The 17,414-nt window shown below is 41.5% G+C and overlaps 2 protein-coding genes across 4 annotated transcripts; one reads left to right on the top strand and one right to left on the bottom strand.

Annotated features, from left to right (window-relative positions):
- Window positions 1-319: 319 nt before the first annotated feature.
- gab3 (GRB2 associated binding protein 3) lies at window positions 320-13,076 on the bottom strand. Of its 2 annotated transcripts, XM_052046673.1 has the most exons (11): window positions 13,059-13,076; window positions 8,125-8,237; window positions 5,478-5,778; window positions 4,520-4,676; window positions 3,990-4,435; window positions 3,821-3,870; window positions 2,690-2,933; window positions 2,427-2,556; window positions 2,086-2,164; window positions 1,615-1,734; window positions 320-1,527 (listed from the first exon to the last, which is right to left on the bottom strand). In XM_052046673.1, the coding sequence occupies exons 2-11, from the start codon at window positions 8,194-8,196 to the stop codon at window positions 1,411-1,413; spliced, it is 1,716 nt and encodes a 571-aa protein (XP_051902633.1). In that variant the 5' UTR covers window positions 8,197-8,237; window positions 13,059-13,076; the 3' UTR covers window positions 320-1,410. The 2 variants fall into 2 exon arrangements, with proteins under 2 accessions (XP_051902633.1, XP_051902634.1); XM_052046674.1 differs by lacking the exon at window positions 13,059-13,076 and having other exon boundaries at window positions 2,427-2,517; window positions 8,125-8,421.
- Window positions 10,013-17,390, top strand: aifm1 (apoptosis inducing factor mitochondrion associated 1). 2 transcript variants are annotated; one of them, XM_052046668.1, is made up of 18 exons: window positions 10,013-10,263; window positions 10,941-11,071; window positions 11,299-11,416; window positions 12,518-12,625; window positions 13,506-13,565; window positions 13,845-13,972; window positions 14,066-14,196; window positions 14,359-14,449; window positions 14,659-14,743; window positions 14,820-14,896; window positions 15,052-15,160; window positions 15,231-15,338; window positions 15,419-15,507; window positions 15,587-15,727; window positions 16,114-16,256; window positions 16,516-16,640; window positions 16,743-16,930; window positions 17,014-17,390. In XM_052046668.1, the coding sequence occupies exons 1-18, from the start codon at window positions 10,176-10,178 to the stop codon at window positions 17,083-17,085; spliced, it is 1,992 nt and encodes a 663-aa protein (XP_051902628.1). In that variant the 5' UTR covers window positions 10,013-10,175; the 3' UTR covers window positions 17,086-17,390. The 2 variants fall into 2 exon arrangements, with proteins under 2 accessions (XP_051902628.1, XP_051902629.1); XM_052046669.1 differs by lacking the exon at window positions 13,506-13,565.
- The last annotated feature ends 24 nt before the right edge of the window (window positions 17,391-17,414 follow it).

The raw sequence follows: 17,414 nt of genomic DNA, 5'->3' as shown, positions 1-17,414 counted from the left end.
ATATTAAGAACAAGAAATAATATGTGGTTGTTTTTTTTTCTTCAAAAGACTGCAATAGACACGTAGATAATTTGTAAAAAATGACAATGCATACATGGTCAAACTGCATTTCCCAACACATAATAAAGTGAGCATTAAAATCGTAACTGCTTGATAAAAAGCGATTAAAGTTAAATTCGTTATTGCTTTGGCTCAATCTGAAGAGCCCAGGCGAGCCAGTTTAAATGCAGGGATGGCAAATGCATTAAATACAGTCCCTTCCTAAAGCATTGGAAGGTCAAAATAAATTCCTTTGTTTCAGATTAAATATGAGACGAAATTTGAGAAGTCCAGATTTTATTTTAAGGTATTTACATCTAGATGTGTACTGTAACACAAATGAGGACACAGCACCTTGTTTGAAGCCAAAAACTGCATCAAGCCTGTGACTCATTGGGTTCACCAGATCGTTTCATCCTTCATTTGAAATTCTTTTCCAGGCCTTTACGGCAGTCTATTTAAGTTCTTGTTTGTTTCTGGGGGTTTCTCCCTTCAGTCTCCTCTTGAGGTCAAAGGCATGCTATATAGGGTTAGTCTGGCGATTGATTTGGCCGATGTATGACATTTCAATTATAAGTGGATGCACACTTGTGCACCAACATCTCAGTTGTTTAACTACCTCCCAAAAAGATTAAATAAAATCCAATTGAGTTGTTGCAATATGTTTTTTTAATTGTTTTTTTTGTAACACAAAACATGGCATTTGAACAGGGGTGTGCAGACTTTTTTTTTTTTGGAATGTTGTGTTGTCATCTACAGAGGTGGAAGCTATATAGTCAACGGATTGATGGAATTCAATATTTATGAGCAGGGTGACAGTGGAGTGTTTAGCACATTTGTCTCACAGTGAAAGATCTTAGCTCAGATCTTCCTGGGTTTGCATGTTCTCCTCATGTTTCCTCCATGCACAACAGCTCCGGGCAAATCTGGCATACTTTTTTAACACTCTAAAATTGTCAATGCAGTAAACATGAGTGGAATTTATTTTGTCTTGTCTATACTTGTCTTATCTTATCTATACAGGATCTGCCCTGTGATTGTCTAGCAACCACTTCAGGGTGTATACTGCTGCCCAAAGTGACTCGAATTAGTTTCGAGGGATGTTAGTTCATAGAAAATAGATGAATGGAACAGTCATGAAAGTAAATGCTAGGCAGCAAATCCTTGTGTGATTCAGGTCATTCTGAAATTCTTCACAAATACATACAAAAACATTATGCTACATTTCAGACCAGTGAGAACTCATGAAACAGATTAACTGTAATTTTTCCAGTGCAAGTTCAAGCTGCTGAAGCTTTTGCTTCAATATTATTTCTGTGAATATCAGACCAACCAAAACAATGTTTGACATTTACATTGGGTCTTTGCCACTTATGTTTTGGACTGTCGCACATCTATCCATTCCATCTTGGTGTTTTGTAATGCCTGAGTCTTCTTCTCATCCACCTGCACGTAATCCACCCGGTGTTCATCAGACAGAAGAGGCTTCTGTGGAGACACACGAGCAGAATCATGTGAGGTAAATGTCAAAGGTCAAGTTGAATATCCCCACTGTGGTTGTGTCATCCATTGCACCTTCTGGACAGGAGAAGGAGAAGCTGAATTGAAATCCAGTGACAAGTAGTCAAGGTTTGATCGTCTTGCCCAAGGTTGAACGACTCCTTCGACATTGAGGGCGAAGTGTTTTCTTGACTCCTGCCATTAGAGAAATAGTTGAAGATCTGAAGAGTCATCAATGTTCCAAGTTAATGGTACGTAAAAAAAACACACATTTCTATTGCAATGGTTGAGATGCTGCAGAGCTAAAACAAACAAAAAATAAAAAATAAAAAACGGCCAAATATAAAGAAGAGGGACATTAGTGCATTGATGACTGTTATTTTTTTTAAATGCAAAGCTATATTATAAAGACCTACATTATGGGAAATTATGAGAATTACCATTATGTCATTCTGTAACCTGTATTTTAGTGTAGACTTAAATGTGTGCAACCCATACACACTTAAATGTGATGAGAATACGTTGTTCCTTCAAAATATATTTTACCATTGTGGCACAGTTTGGGTCTTCTTCATCTGTGTCCCCATTCTCGAGACTTCCTTCATAAGTTCCAGAAAAGTTGAAACTACAGAAAAAAAAAAGAAAAAAAATTTGAATGAAGAATCTTATGGTCATACCAATCTTTTGGTCATTTATTTAAATAGCCTCTTAAGTGTTGGAAGTCAAATGTTCTACCCCAATTTCTAAATTCAATAAAAACTTGATTTATTTTCTTTAAATAGCAACTCTTTAAAAATCCAATATCTATGTTTACATTACAAAAGATTTTTTTAAATGACATAACATGCATGAATAAACCTCAAGATGCAAGTTCCAATCAGTCTCACCATGAATCAGTCTTTGTTCTGCTCAAAGCATGATGAGCGGGACATTCAGTGATTGTCGAGAGGCCTCTCAAATCAAGAGGTGGGGGTCGAGCTGTGAATCCAGAGAGGACAGCAAGGTCTTTAATATGGTCTGAAATGCAAACAGAGGTCTGACATTTGCATTAACAACTGCCTATTTTTAGCAAAGCCCCAAAAGAATACTCCAATTGGGTGCAGTACCTTATGCACAAGCTTCAAAACAATCAGACCGCTGTCACGTTTACCTCTCCTCAAGCAAGGTTTAAGATGTCGGTGTATCGGAGGAGGTGGAAATTCTCCCAGTTGGCACATGAGGGAGCTGATCGTCTTTGAGGCCTTGGCTTTGCTGTTTGTATCGGGAATGCTGATGGGGCTCATGGGAATGTAAGCATCACCTTCAACGGTGCTAACACATGAAGATATGGAAACCATGGGGATATAGGACTCGTCTTGCTGGCTTTGAACCTGTGTGGTATTTAAAGAGGACTTCTGAAAGACAGAGATCACAAGGGAATCCAGAAGTCACTCATCTAAAGTGGGGAAGATGTGTGGCCACACAGTGGTGTTCAGTCTATTGTCTCATCTAGTGGCCCGGGGCACTTACTCAACTGCAGAGGCGTCTATGAGGAGTGAGACCATGTCTGTAGTTGGTGTGGTTGATGTCGGTTAAAATGGCAAACAATTTTTTGAGTTTGTATATGTGTGAAAATTTTGAGAACAACAGTCTCTTGTTGTGGAGCAGAATTTTAGGATAGCCTTAATTTGTGTTTCAGCAGTATCGAGATTATGAAACACCTTTCGATGAACGCCAAGTATACCCTACGCTGCATTAATATGAGATCAGCATTTTATTTGTTGTTCTCATAATGCTGGCTGACTAGAATGCCACTCTTTTTGCATTTTAGGACTCTACATTATCCATAGGTGTGAATGTGAGTGTGGATGGTAGTCCGTCCTCATGTGCGCTGCGATTGGCTGTGACTAGTGCAGTGTGGACTCTGGCCCAAAGTCAGCCGAGATTGGCTCCAGCCGAACGGTGACCCTTGTGGGAAGAGGAGCCGTGTCAAAAATGCATGGGGAAGTGTAAAAGCTTTGTTTGTCTATGATCCTTTGTGAACGTGCACTACCAGTTAAGATGTTGGCACTGTGATGTTATTTCGTGTGTCATCTGACATTTTTCTTCTTATGCTTATCACTGAAAAGAAAATGCTGTGTCCAATTCAATCAATTTTATTTTGTCAAGTGGTTGTCGCCAATACAATCATCTGGATCTAGATACATTTTTAAAGTACTTGAATACTCTATTTATGTCAAACTGGCCTCTCTCCATCATTCAATAGACCGAGCTTGTGCTGCCCATGGCATGATTGTCTTACCAAATTAAGAGTCTGCCTTCTATTCCCTGTTGATCTGCTGTCAGCATCTCCTGAAAAAAAAAGAAACTGCTGAATACAAATTATTTCCCCATCTGGCCACACCAGTTTGCATGCTGCCCCAGAATACCGCAAGGAGGACTTTCAATCTGATTTTCCTCTCAAAGCATACCAATCGTGAAATGATCCAGGCTCGACAATGATGTCCTTCGGGAAAGCATTGCAACATGTTTTGGGAAATGCCGTGCACTCATTGCCCTCGGCCTGCGAACGCCTTCATCGGACAGATGGTTCGGTTTAGGTGGCAGCGGAGGAGGTGTTTGCCTGTCATTCGCGGACTCAAATGACGCACAGGAGTACGGTTTGTCAAATCGGAAGACGCTCATGGCACAGAGGTGCAGCGGAGATGAGGAAGGTGGTGCGAGGGAACTACATGGAGCGCTGAGAGGAGGGTTGCTCAGCATCCCATGTGCAAAAGGAGATGGACTGAGGCGAAACTGAGAAATGCAGTGAAATGATGAGGAATCACTGCAGGGAGGGGAGGGCACGATGTCCTTGAAAACATCTTCTGTCGACTTCTGCTCCAAAGAGGTCTCTGAGTTTGAAAAACTGCTATGTCTGCAGATACAAGGATGTCAAAAATCAATGAAAAATATCAACTTTTTTTTATCTCGTGATTTTGTGTGAGTGGTTTTTACATGCCTACAAGTGCTTCCACTCCCCGTCCCGCATTGTGAAAGGACAAGATAATCTGGTGGGTGACTGGAGTCCTGATGACTTGACCGAGACACCCGGTCAGAGCTGTCACTTGACGGCTGAAGTGAGGTCAAAGTGTGAGGAAAGCCTTCTTCTGAACTTCCTGTTGAGAAAAAAAACAACAACAACGGACAAGTGGCACTGTGAATGTGTTGTTTCTGAATTTGTACTAGCACATAGGTGACAAGAGTGACACCAAAAGGCAAAATAGTGCAACTCTCGCACAAAAATATATATATATATTCAAAACTATCATAATCCAAGATAGAAACATCAAGTTGGATTAAAAAAAAATGAAGTATATGAAGGTGATCACTCTCTTTATTCTCTCTTTATTGTCTCTTTTATTTGAATAATTCCTACTTGGTTCGTCAAGTTGGACCGTCTTCAGAAATTCAAGGCCTTCTCTTCAAAAGGTACAGCACACACACACACACACACACACACACACACACACGCACACGCGCACACACACACACACACGCACGCACACACGCGCGCGCACACACGCACGCACACGAACGCAAACATCTTTGCATATTGTCATAAAATATTTCAGCTACAATTGATTCAAGCTTTTACAGTAAATTTTTCACTCATTATGAAGGGAACTAAAGCTGAACTCTTGACAATGATCAACCAAAAGCCAAAAGGTCAAACGTCAAGAGAAAACAAGAACAATCCAGTTGACTCGATTCAACTTTTGACTTTCTAGACGATTGCTTTAAATTACACAAACCTTGTTCAAGGCACGTTGACGGTACTGACGATTTCATTAAGTGCATGTCAAATGACAACAAAGTCATTGCATCATACCCTCTTGAACTGAGCCGTACCATATCGAATCGAATGGCCACCGGGTTGAACGAGAGAGAGAAAGCTTTTCATGATAATTGTTCCGTACCTGCTTCGTCATGGTTGCCAAACTGGCAAATGTGACTGATGCTGCTGATCCAGCTGTTCATCTCCTCTTCAGTCTTGGCCACCAGGTAGAACATACGAGCAGAGGTTTTCACCACGAAGAGATGCTTCTCTGTCAAGTCACGCTTTATCCCAAGTTGCCCGTTCAGCATTTCCACCTCGCACTCTTTCAGGTCAATGGTGCGGATTGGCTTTTTGGAACTTTTACTTTGGTAGTATTCCAACACATCGGGGTTACCGCTCATGCGTCCTCTTCGCAAGACAAACCAACGTTTTCTCCATGCCTGCAGGAGAGAAGGTGAATTTGCCCTTTGGCCCGTTTTCTAAATACAATACTGGGTATCATACATTGAGACAGTCTACTGGTACAGTAATTAAACACCCATCAGCACCTTTTTAGTCATGAGAATGCAGTCATGGGAACTAGATCACAGCTTACTTGGCAACTTTAAATTCAATTTTTTTTTGGTACGGTCACTAAGCGGAACATTTTGCTCAAATTCCCCACATAGAAGAGGAAGTTGACTGTATTTAGCAGAAAATGTTTGACACAACAAAAGAAAGACGTACTGTATGTACTACTTCAAAATTGATGACTGTTCTCTAATTGGGAAAGAAGACTGAAAAGAGTTTTAACACATTTCATAGCAGAACTACTTGTTGGATGTGACTCCTGCTGCATTTCATCGTCAGACATTAGATTTTTCTAAATGTCACATTCTAAATTTACAGGAACCTTAACACTGAGCGCTTGATTGTAGTTGCCATTTTCACACTTGGTTTTGTGGCTTCGTTTTCATCAACTTTTTTTCTTTGTGTGAGACTTATCTGCTCCTGCACGTCAGTTGGTACCAGGAAGTGGTGAGACTAACCACAATTCCTATCAATACCACCCAATTTATGGGAAAGTAAGACCAATGTTGGTAATCATCTGACCTTTTGAGAGATTGGCATACTTCGAATAAGAATTTCCTTTCACTATGCTGTGGCTTTCAAAGAAGCATGCTAATGTTTGAGCAACTGATGCACTATAACATCTAGAAGGATTATGAAGGGGCGCGGTGGAGCCGATTGAATTCCAGTTAATTTTCCAATTGAATTGAAAGTAATTTCAGGTGCAAATATAATTACATTGAACCACCAGTTGCTTATTGCAGCCAGTTTGATAAAACAGGCAGATCAATTGTATGATCGGACAGTTACTTTTTTTTCATGCTTTTACATCATCACTCCGGCATCAATAGAGCCACCCGGAATATAACAATGCTACCAATGTCCCATCTGTTCATCATCCTGCATGAATCAAAATGTGGCCTATAAGCTAACAAACAAAACAAATATGCTCCCTTCAACAAATGTTGATACAAACTTTTGTAACCTATAGTGGCATTCTAGTGAGATAAAGTCATGAGAGCTTTGCTAGCAACACGTTGATGATGGGTGTCTCTCTAGTTTGATGAACGTGTAACTGAAAAGACAGCTACATACAATTTGACGCGTTATGCAGGAAAATTTATGTTTGTACAAAATTAGGCCTAAATCATTGTGTTTATACACAGTGGGTTGGACCTGAGACAAACAAAGTCTCAAGTCTTTTCACGCAGAGACTGCAACTGAACAACAATTTGGGAAGCTTTTGATGTCAAGGATGAAGAATGGCCCGCGGTCAGACACGGCCTGTGGGGAGATTTGAGCTACACCACAATTCCAATTCTTAAAACAAATGAAACATCAGAGGAACTAAGAGTCCATCATCATTTGGCAACTTTTTTTTCAACATTTGTTCAATCATTGCATTATATGTTTTCATAAATGAAGTCTCGCCCGTAGACGACTTCATAGAAACTGAACTGGCGCCTGATAGGAACAAAGTTCCCGACCCTTGCTTTATGTCATCTGATCCCATTCCATCATATAAACCAAGATAACAGATATTTTCATACTGCTGTGGGTATTTGAATAATAAGACACGCTGGGCTCTTCAACATGCCTGGAATCTGTCATCTGGCACCAGAAGAACTGCTCTGGTGTCCTTCAATAAGTTTCTTTTTCTCGCCTTCAAACAACACAGACCTTCCACCGCACTTGTTTTGACAAATTTCCCTCCTCCTCCTTTTCGCACAGAGGAAGTGCAAGCAGGCCATCAAAAAGCAGGACTATTTCTGCTTGCTTCTCATGACTGATGTCTGGCTAGGCTGACATGACTTCCCATGTTTCACAATGCATGTGCTCCTTGCACCCAAAAGATGCAGTCAGTGGCTAAGCCCAAGATCACATGACCCCAACAACTGCATGCCGATCGAGGCGACGTGCTGTTTACGATTTTATTTGTTGCACAAGTTTTTTTCCATGAATTGTGATTTATTGCTCCTGTCATAATTACATGTGGTCATGATAACGGCAAGAATGAGGAAAAAAGAATAGAAAGGAGCCTGAAATGCAGCTATGTGAATACATGGATATATTTCAAATCATTAATATATACATACTGTATAGAGAATGCATACGGACAGACAGACACACACACACACTGTCGCGCAAGGCTCAATAGCACAGGGTGGCATTTCTGCTGTCAGGCTGCTGCAGTGGTACGAAACAAAAACAAGTGTCCGGTGTGTGCTTGTACTCACAAATCGCTTGAGTTTTTTCTCCGGGGGAGATTTAATGAGCCAGCCAGAGCAGACCACATCCCCAGCACTCATCTTGACTGCAGAGCGTGTCGTCCTCTATGCTGCTGCTGCTGCTGCTGCTGCAACTGCTGCTGTTGCTGTTGCTGTGAAACTGAGAGCAAGCATATCCTGTGTTCTGGTATTCAGCCCAGCCACTCCAAAAGGAGGAAGTCAAAAAATTGATTACACTAACAGAGAAAAGAGGAGTGAAAGAATCATCTGTTTACGTTACCAAGAAAGGGTGAAGCTTTTCAAAAAAAAAGTGAAAACTAAGCAGGGGATGGTGAAGTTGTACTAATAAGGGATAAACTCAATACCCTGCTGTTGAAAGACTTTATCCTGAATGCATTTTTTACTTTTTCTAGTAAATGACATTTCTGAATATTTTTGTGCAAGTGTGATATACAATAATGAGTTCTTTTCCACTGCTCAATCATTGCTGACATATGAAGATTAGTAAATAATATGATAGGACTCCATTTAATTCAAGTCATGAAAAAAAAGCTTTTAAATGTAAATGTCTCAGTAGTAAGTTGTGTTTGTTTACTTATACCTTTTGTTGTCCAGGCTGTCCACACACTGTAAATATGCACAAGCATCTGGTGCTTCACGTTTTGTGTTTATATGAGGTCCCATTCAGGATAACGACATCATAACAATGCCTCTAGGACAGGGGTGTCAATCTATTTTTTGTCGTGGGCCACATCGTAGTTATGGTGTCCTTCAGGGGGCCGTTAAGACTGTGAATCCAAATACAGTAATATGCACATCAAATTGATTAATAACTAGTTTTGAAATAAGAGGTCAGTAAATATGGTCCCTTTGAATAATATTATATATATAAAAGTGGTCTTGGTTACAAAAATTCTTGCGATACATCAAAGTTTTTAAAAGTGAAAACAATTTTCCATTTTCGTATCCAAGCAAGAAACTTGAAATCAATGCACATGATTTCCTTTTGCAGGCCACGTAAAATGACATAGCGGGCCAGATCTGGCCCTCGGGCATTGAGTTTGAAACCTATACCCTAGTGGTTCCTGCAAGTGTAACATCTGTTTTTAAAATAAAACGGGAGAATTCCAAATGACTGACGAATGTTGAGTTTATATGGAAATGTATAAGTAATATGAATGTTAATGCCTGTATGGTTGTAAGTTAATTACCTTTTTGTGATTGGCAGGCGACCGATTCAGGGTGTCCCCCGCCTACTGCCCGAAGACAGTTGGGATAGGCTCCAGCACCCCCCGCGACCCTAGTGAGGATCAAGCGGCTCAGAAGATGAATGAATGAATGAATGAATGTATTTTTTCGTAGCAAACGTAAGACCAGCATTCCCAGAGTTTTTTATTTTTCGACCACTAGGTTACCCCAGTGAGTAAGTCGTTACCATATAACCACTTGCACTTGCGATGTCGACGTGTACCGTTCAAATATGGCTGCCGTTATACGTATACCAAGAGCGCTCATGAGGCTAGGTGCGGTGTGTTTCGCCATGGACAGGATCGGTATAGAAACTAGTCCCTCATTGGCTTAGAGTTGACACGGGGCTGAATTCCACCAATCAAAACCGTTGTGAATATCAATGACGTTGAGCCAAAGATCTTCAAAGAATAGAAACGACTTTTGTCTGACTCAAGTTCACTCAGCGTCGAACTGGCATTACTTTTACATATGTTGACTGCGATTTGTATGTTCAATAATGGAAAATAAAGCGGTAGATAAATGGCAGCATAGTTATTTCCGACTGTAAGGGCATCGACTTAATCCTGCAAGTTTCGGCGCCACCTTTAGTCATCACCCTTCCGAGCTGTGTCCCTCTTGGGCAGTTTAAGCTCTTTACAAATTACCCATGATTCCTCTGAAACGTGTGACCTGTCTCTGGCCTTGTGCAGCGCGGCAGGTAGCAGGACCGTATGCAGGCGGTGGTAGGATTAGATAACTAAGTAGCAATAGTGCACAAAACTGACAGGTCTGCAAGTGAAGAAGAAATTGATAAGAGCGAAGTTGCCACAATGCTTAATTGTAGAACCGTGTGGAGAAAACTTGCTCCTCTTGCCAGAGCCTCGTCAACACTGTGTCGGCAAAATGTAAAGAGAACAGGTATGCAAAAACCACGAAAGCTTGCAGAAATTCTTATTGGCTCGTTGAATCACTTTTTAAAACCAGCTAATTAACGATACTAGTTATTACCCTGTGTGTTCTCGTTTTCCTCTCCGGGCTACCAATTTGACGACTTTTAGGTAGAAGTGTGACCTTCAATTCCCCGATAAAGAGCTAAAGTAGCCGGCCAGCGAACGGGCGATATTACTTTCAGCCCCTGTGTTATTCCTCTGCTTCACTAAAAGTGTCACGGGTTTGTTTTTGGCTAACGCGGAGCCAATTGTGGCTTGACATTTAGGACTGTAATCGATCTCAGTTAACTGAATGTTTATTATTATGGTCGTATTGTGCAATGGTGTGACAACTGTTTCGAATACAGTATTGTGATTTCGTGTCCAGTATCAGGCGCAAAATCTTTGCAAATGCAAAGTGATGATGCAGGTCTTCAGTGCAAGCATGTCTAATGTTGTGATCTTTGAATATGTCGATGACGTCTCTATAGAATTATTATTATTTTAAAATGCCATATTTCTACACCTCAATGTGGGCAGCATAAGGGTATTCTGTATCTGTAGCCCGAATACTGTACCATTTTTTCACCATTCACCAACATCCCGAAAGACTTGTTAGCATTTGTGAAAACCGATCAATATGGTGCACTGCACTTTTGTTTTCAGGCTTGCACAATGCCAGACTACCTGCACATGTACCTACGGCTCATATGGCAACAGGGCCTGCAAAGGGCGGTGGGGAAAACCAGCTGTATGTCCTTTTAGTTGGGGCAACCTGCCTTGGTGGAGCAATATACGTGAGTGAGCTTATCTTTACGGTGCATGTAACAAGTACACACACCTCTGTTCAAATGCCTTTTTTTGTGTGTGTAAAAATTGAGACCAAGGCAATTTCCATAACTTTTTCCACCATCAATTGGAATAGGCTTTAGATTCTAATCCTACCTGTTTGTATCTGCAGTCAGCACAGTTGATGGTGTGGATTGTTTAACTGTACATCACAATAATTCTGCTGTCTTCCCAGACATACAGAACTGTTAAAGGAGACCAGCATCGATATGAGGAGCGAATTGCAGAAATTGAATCTCGACCACATCGAAGCACCAAAGAAGCAACCGCTACCGTCCAGATGGAAGCTCCTGGTTAGAAAATGTGATTTTTATTGCTGTTGATTGTTGTTGCAACCCACCTTTAACTGTGACTAAGGATTTATACTGTCAGTTTTTTTGTAGCCACAGAGACCTTTGAAACAGAAGGCGAGTGATTAGATGTAATTAAAAGTGTTTCATATTGATTATAAGGAACACATACAATATAGATTTGGTTTCATATAAAGAGAATTATTATTCTTTTTTTAATTTATTTTTCTTTACATTTTGGGGCAAAGCGAGTAGACTCGCCCCAGTCAGCAGGACTCGATCCAGTTTCCGCTGGTGAAACTATTGAAACACATACGAACCATCATCTGTCCATCTTGGAAAATGGTTCTCCTCAGTGGGGTTGTAGGAGCTGGAGCATATCCCAGCTACCTTTGGGTGAGATGTGGTTTACTTACTGGTCACGAGCCAGTCATATGACACATATAGACAAGCAATTATTCACTCTCACATTCCTACTTGTGGACAATTTAGAGTCTTCAAATAACGCAGAACACATGGTAGTGGAATATGGCAGGAAGCCAGAGTGTACTCACTCAGCCTGAATAGTACAACTCCGATTTTGTTCAAGTCTCTGGGCCTTTTTCATTGCGGATAGAAATCTGAAATGTATCCGATGCGTTAGTAGTTTGATTCTTCATTCGCATAAATTTTACCTATACATCATCAAAAATGTATAGGTACCGGTAATTCCCTCCGTGCCGGGAGGGAAGAGTGCTTGGGAAACTATTGACAATCACCGTTCTAATTTTATTTGACTTGAATGTAATCTCACTTGGAACATGAAGCGTAATGTGGACATTGGTGCTCATAGTCGAGGTTTATTGATGCAGACGGTTTGTTACGCTCGGCAATGACTTGACATCATCTCTAGTAGATGTTTGTATGAAATGAGGGGATCGAAGAGTGTGGTCTCATGTCTCCAAAATATTTCTACCTCCTGGCACCTCACTACTGGCGATATGAGATAAGATAAATGTGTGCATCTGTGACAGCGTCAGTTGGAACTGAACGCTGTCTTTGTAAACAGCCCAGAAAGCAAGTTGTATTGAGTCGTAAAGTCTGTGGTACTCATTTGTCACTCAGTTGTTACTGAATCAGAAGCTCAAGCCAAACCTTCGCCAGAAGAGTCGAGCCTTCCTGCGCCTGATGCTGAGACAGCAGCCCCAAGTGAGACGACTGAACCTCCACAAGGTTATTTTGCTGACTTTTATATTTCATGTCTGTATGAAATGTGGCCTCTTGCCTAAAAGTTCAGATTCATTTAAAATGTACATTAGTCATGGTTTTGAGTCCATTTTTTAAATGCAGAAATTCATATTGCAGTTTAGAACTATATTGTGACACCAACTGGTCAATTTGGGTAATGCAGTTTGATGGACACTCCCTAAATTTGGAACTCAGCCAAAATTATATTAGTAGTAGTACTTTGATGATTATGAAAAATGTAAAGCATTCCTTAACGCTTTAGACTCTAGAGTCTTTTCACTAAAATATTCAATTTTGATATCACTATTTCAAAAGTTTGGGGCTTGAAAATGGTTGGAAGTTAAATGTATACAAAAATGTCGTTTTAGGCTTCAAGGGTTAAAACATTGCTTGAAGTGTTTATTTACGTTTCTATTACTCGCTGGAACTGCTGCTGCATTTGGATTAGAAGGGAACTTTTACAACATAACGTTCAACTTTGTGAAAATGTGTTATGACATGCAGGAAGTGGTTGACTTGAATTGGGCAGCATCCAGCTATGATTCATTAGACGATCGCATGGTCTGTATTCATATTGCCTCGGCCTGCAAACACATGAGTCTTGGTGCTCCTCCCCAGTCATCTAAACTTCTAAATCTAAACTCAACAGCAGATGAACCTGTTTTAGAAGCGGCTCCAAAAGTAGCTACAGAAGCGCCCGCTGAGCCGCTAGTTGAGGAGGGTAAGATGTAAAGAAAGGATTTGACGTCCTTTATGCCATATGTGAGGGCATGCGAGCAATTTAGTTGCATGTATTGATCGAGACGGTAAGATACCTCCAGTCACAGTCACATGCTAAGAACTAATATTACCACTTTACTACCAGATCACGGCCCCCCGTCCGAGCCAAGCCCAGCCGAACAAACCGACCCGTCCCCGGCGACTGGTAAGCAAGGAACCGGTGATTTACACCTGTAACATCTTTCAACAAGCTTTATTTTGTCTTCACTGCTTATGCTGCTCTGGTCACACCAACAGAAAAAAAGACGACGATATTTCTGATGATGTTTATTTCTCTGCCTCTGGGTTGTTTTTAACATTTCTCACGGTTTCCTCAAACTTTTTTTTTTTAGTCTGCTGCTAATTTCTCTTCGTTCCTAACAGGTTTATGGGTGCAGCTTACCCCCCGTTTTCTGACTCTTGCTCTCTCTCCCTGACATGCAAGCTGCAGGACTCGACGCTGCACAGCCCTCACTGAGTCTGCCGTCACACGCCCCCTACCTCCTCATTGGTGGAGGCACTGCCTCCTTTGCTGCTGCCCGCTCTATTCGAGCCAGAGACCCCGGTGCCCGCGTGAGTTTGCGTTTGGCTTCAAAGTAGCTTCATATCCCTTGTCTGTAAGCTGAGCTTTTTGTCTCTCACCTAAACTGTGACCTCGACAAACAGGTTCTGATTGTGACGGACGAGCCGGACCTCCCGTACATGAGACCGCCTCTGTCCAAAGAGCTGTGGTTCTCCGATGACCCGGCTGTGACAGATACACTACGTTTCAAGCAGTGGAATGGAAAAGAACGAAGGCATGTCACCTTATCTGTCCAGTTCGTACTATTTTCCATGAAAACAAAATTCTAACCTCTTATCAGGAAAAGTGAACCGCACTTTGTCAACTAATCAGAAGGCAGGCTACAATGGGGAGCAATTAAAAGTTGATGTTGACAAGATTTCTTTTTCTCTTCCAGTATCTACTTCCAACCACCATCGTTTTACATTACTCCGGAGGACCTGAGTAATGCAGAAAACGGAGGCGTGGCTGTTCTCACAGGCAAAAAGGTTGGTTGGGCATTGTTTCTGTTTTGCATGAAAGTCATTTATTTCAGGCTTTGTCCAAAGGCATTTGATTAAAGTGGGGCAGGTTGACTTTTAAAATGTTTTTGGGTACATGTAGATATCGCCGAATTATTTCCATATTCGTAAACTATCTTGGTGGATGTAAATTGTGCTGATCTGATTTTTGACAAGCAAAAAATATTTCATTCCAGGTTGTTCACATGGATGTGAGGGGAAACAAAGTAAAACTAGACGACGACACGGAAATTTCATACGACAAATGCTTGATTGCTACAGGTAGGTCGCATCAGCATACTCACGTCCTCTGAGCAACTGTTTGCACTTTGTAGAAGCTAATTTCAAGTTATGTAAGGTGGCGTTCCAAGAAATTTGCAAGTCATCGACCGAGCAGGAGAGGAAGTGAAGAAGAGGACAACTTTGTTTCGTAAGGTCAGTGTCATCATCAAAAAAGCAGTGCTGGAGATTTATCTTGATAACACGTGTTGTCGTCTTTCATTTTACAATTCAAATAAAATCATAATAAGCTGAGAGGCGTCCAAATATGACAACAACAACAACATCGTTGTGCATTTTCTCCACTCCAGATTGATGACTTCCGATCCTTAGATAAAATCTCCAGGACCATCAAGTCCATCACAATCATTGGAGGTGGCTTCTTAGGCAGCGAGCTGGCCTGTGCCCTTGGCAGGAGATGTAAGATAAAGATCATGAAGAGGAGAAAACACTTGACGCAGCAAGTTACTCATGACTTCTCCCATTTCAGCTCACGATTCCGGTCTGGAGGTCATACAGATGTTCCCCGAGAAGGGCAACATGGGCAAAGTTCTGCCAGAGTATCTCAGCAACTGGACGACCGAAAAAGTCAAAACAGGTCTGCCTCTCTTTTGCTTTGCAGCTCATCTAAATGTGCTTTCCTTTCCATTGGACAACATTCTCAATTTGATCTCCTAGAGGGTGTAAAAATCATCTCCGAAGCTCTCGTCAAGTCCGTGACATGTAATGAGGATCAGTTAGAAATAAAACTAAAGGATGGTCGATCGGTAAGTCCAGTGTAATTCAGAGGATGAGACTTTAAATTTTTTTTATGTCTTACTCAACCATCCATGCTTCATGTCGTAGGTAAAAACTGACCACGTCGTTGCAGCTGTTGGGCTGGAGCCCAATGTTGACCTCGCCAAGTCTGCAGGTCTGGAGGTGGACTCGGACTTTGGTGGTTATCGTGTCAATGCAGAGCTGCAAGCTCGGTCCAACATTTGGGTGGTGGGTTCAATGTTTGAAAACTACTGCTTCAGCAAACCACTTGTTCATCATTATTTAGAAGAGGACAAATGTCAGTTGTATACAAATATTTATTTTTGTATGAGTAAACTCAAAATGATGGTTTAGATTATAAATGGCGAATGATTACGCTGAAGAATTGGCCATCGGTTGCGGGACGTTAGCGCCCTCTTGTGATGAATTGAAGTCATGGCACCAAAAAGGAAGGTCTACCTATTGAGATGCAACACTAGATTTTTAGTTTTTTTTTTTTTGTTTTCAATTTGATTTTATTTTTAAGAGTAAAACCTCTGTGTGTTGTAATGTAAAAAACGCTTTCAGTCTAATCCAAGCTGATGATGCTCTCGGTTGTCCTCTCGTTCATTCAGGCGGGAGACGCCGCCTGCTTCTACGACATAAGGCTGGGCCGCAGACGGGTGGAGCACCACGACCATGCTGTTGTCAGTGGCCGGCTGGCGGGGGAGAACATGACGGGAGCCAACAAGCCTTACTGGCATCAGTCTATGTTCTGGTGCGTATTAACAAGTGAACAATGTTTTTATTTATAGACATTTGGTAGCAATCGGCTTTCTGTTTAGTCTGATGCATTTTTCTTCTTCTTATCTTTGACTTGAACAACTCAATTATATTCTTATTTATTTGAATGGAACCTGCATAGATCTCACGTTGGAAGTTTGTATTTTTCTATCGTTCGATTGATTGATTGTGGTGTCCACATCGGCAGACGCTTGGCTACTGTAAAGTCTTTGTGTCCCAATATTGCGCAACAGGAGTGACCTGGGTCCTGACGTCGGATACGAGGCCATCGGGATTGTGGACAGCAGTTTGCCCACTGTGGGGGTCTTTGCCAAAGCCACAGCCAAGGATACACCAAAAGCTGCCACCGAGAAGTCAGGTATGAGCAGTAATAAAATATCTAATAGTATTCCTCACGGCATCGCAGCTCTTCATTCATACCCCGACCACGTTTCCAAATGTTTTGACAATTGTGTTGCAGGAACTGGCATCCGCTCAGAGAGCGAAACGGAGGCTGTGGCATCGAGTGCCGTGGCCTCCCCTACACCCGCTCCCGCCGTGACGCACAAAGATGACTACGGCAAAGGAGTCATCTTCTACCTGCGAGACAAAGTGGTGGTGGGCATCATCCTGTGGAATGTTTTTAATCGAATGCCCATCGCAAGAAAGGTCAGTTTTCTTATTTAAGTAGCACAAAAGGTAACTTCAAGATCAGAGGGTTTTTTTTTAGACATCTTTTTTTTCACATGTAGATTATCAAGGATGGAGAGGAACATGCAGACCTAAATGAAGTTGCCAAGCTGTTTAACATCCACGAGGATTAGGACTTTGAAGACCATTGGCAATGGAGTGAAACATTTTGTGAACTTTGTCCCTTACAATAGCTGAACAAGGTTTCTGGAAATTGTATCATTTCACCGAATTATTTTCATACTACAGTTGAAATTTCAAAGTATTGACCAGAATTCCTACTTCCGCTCAGTTTGTCCCCGCCCTAAAAAAAGAAAGCACTGTTTTGCCTTGGCACAAACATTTCTCTCTCAAACTACTGGTCACAGTGTCACGGTCACGCAACATGGCGTCACAGCAGCTTGTTGAGAGAAAGCCTGAAATAAAATCTATTTTTAAATCCGAGTTATCCCCTTATTCTCGC

This window comes from Hippocampus zosterae, chromosome 16 (assembly GCF_025434085.1).
Source record: "Hippocampus zosterae strain Florida chromosome 16, ASM2543408v3, whole genome shotgun sequence".
Classification (NCBI taxonomy): Eukaryota; Metazoa; Chordata; class Actinopteri; order Syngnathiformes; family Syngnathidae; genus Hippocampus; species Hippocampus zosterae.
The sequence above is the reverse complement of the archived record's forward strand: the minus strand, read 5'-3'. Positions and strand labels throughout refer to the sequence as shown.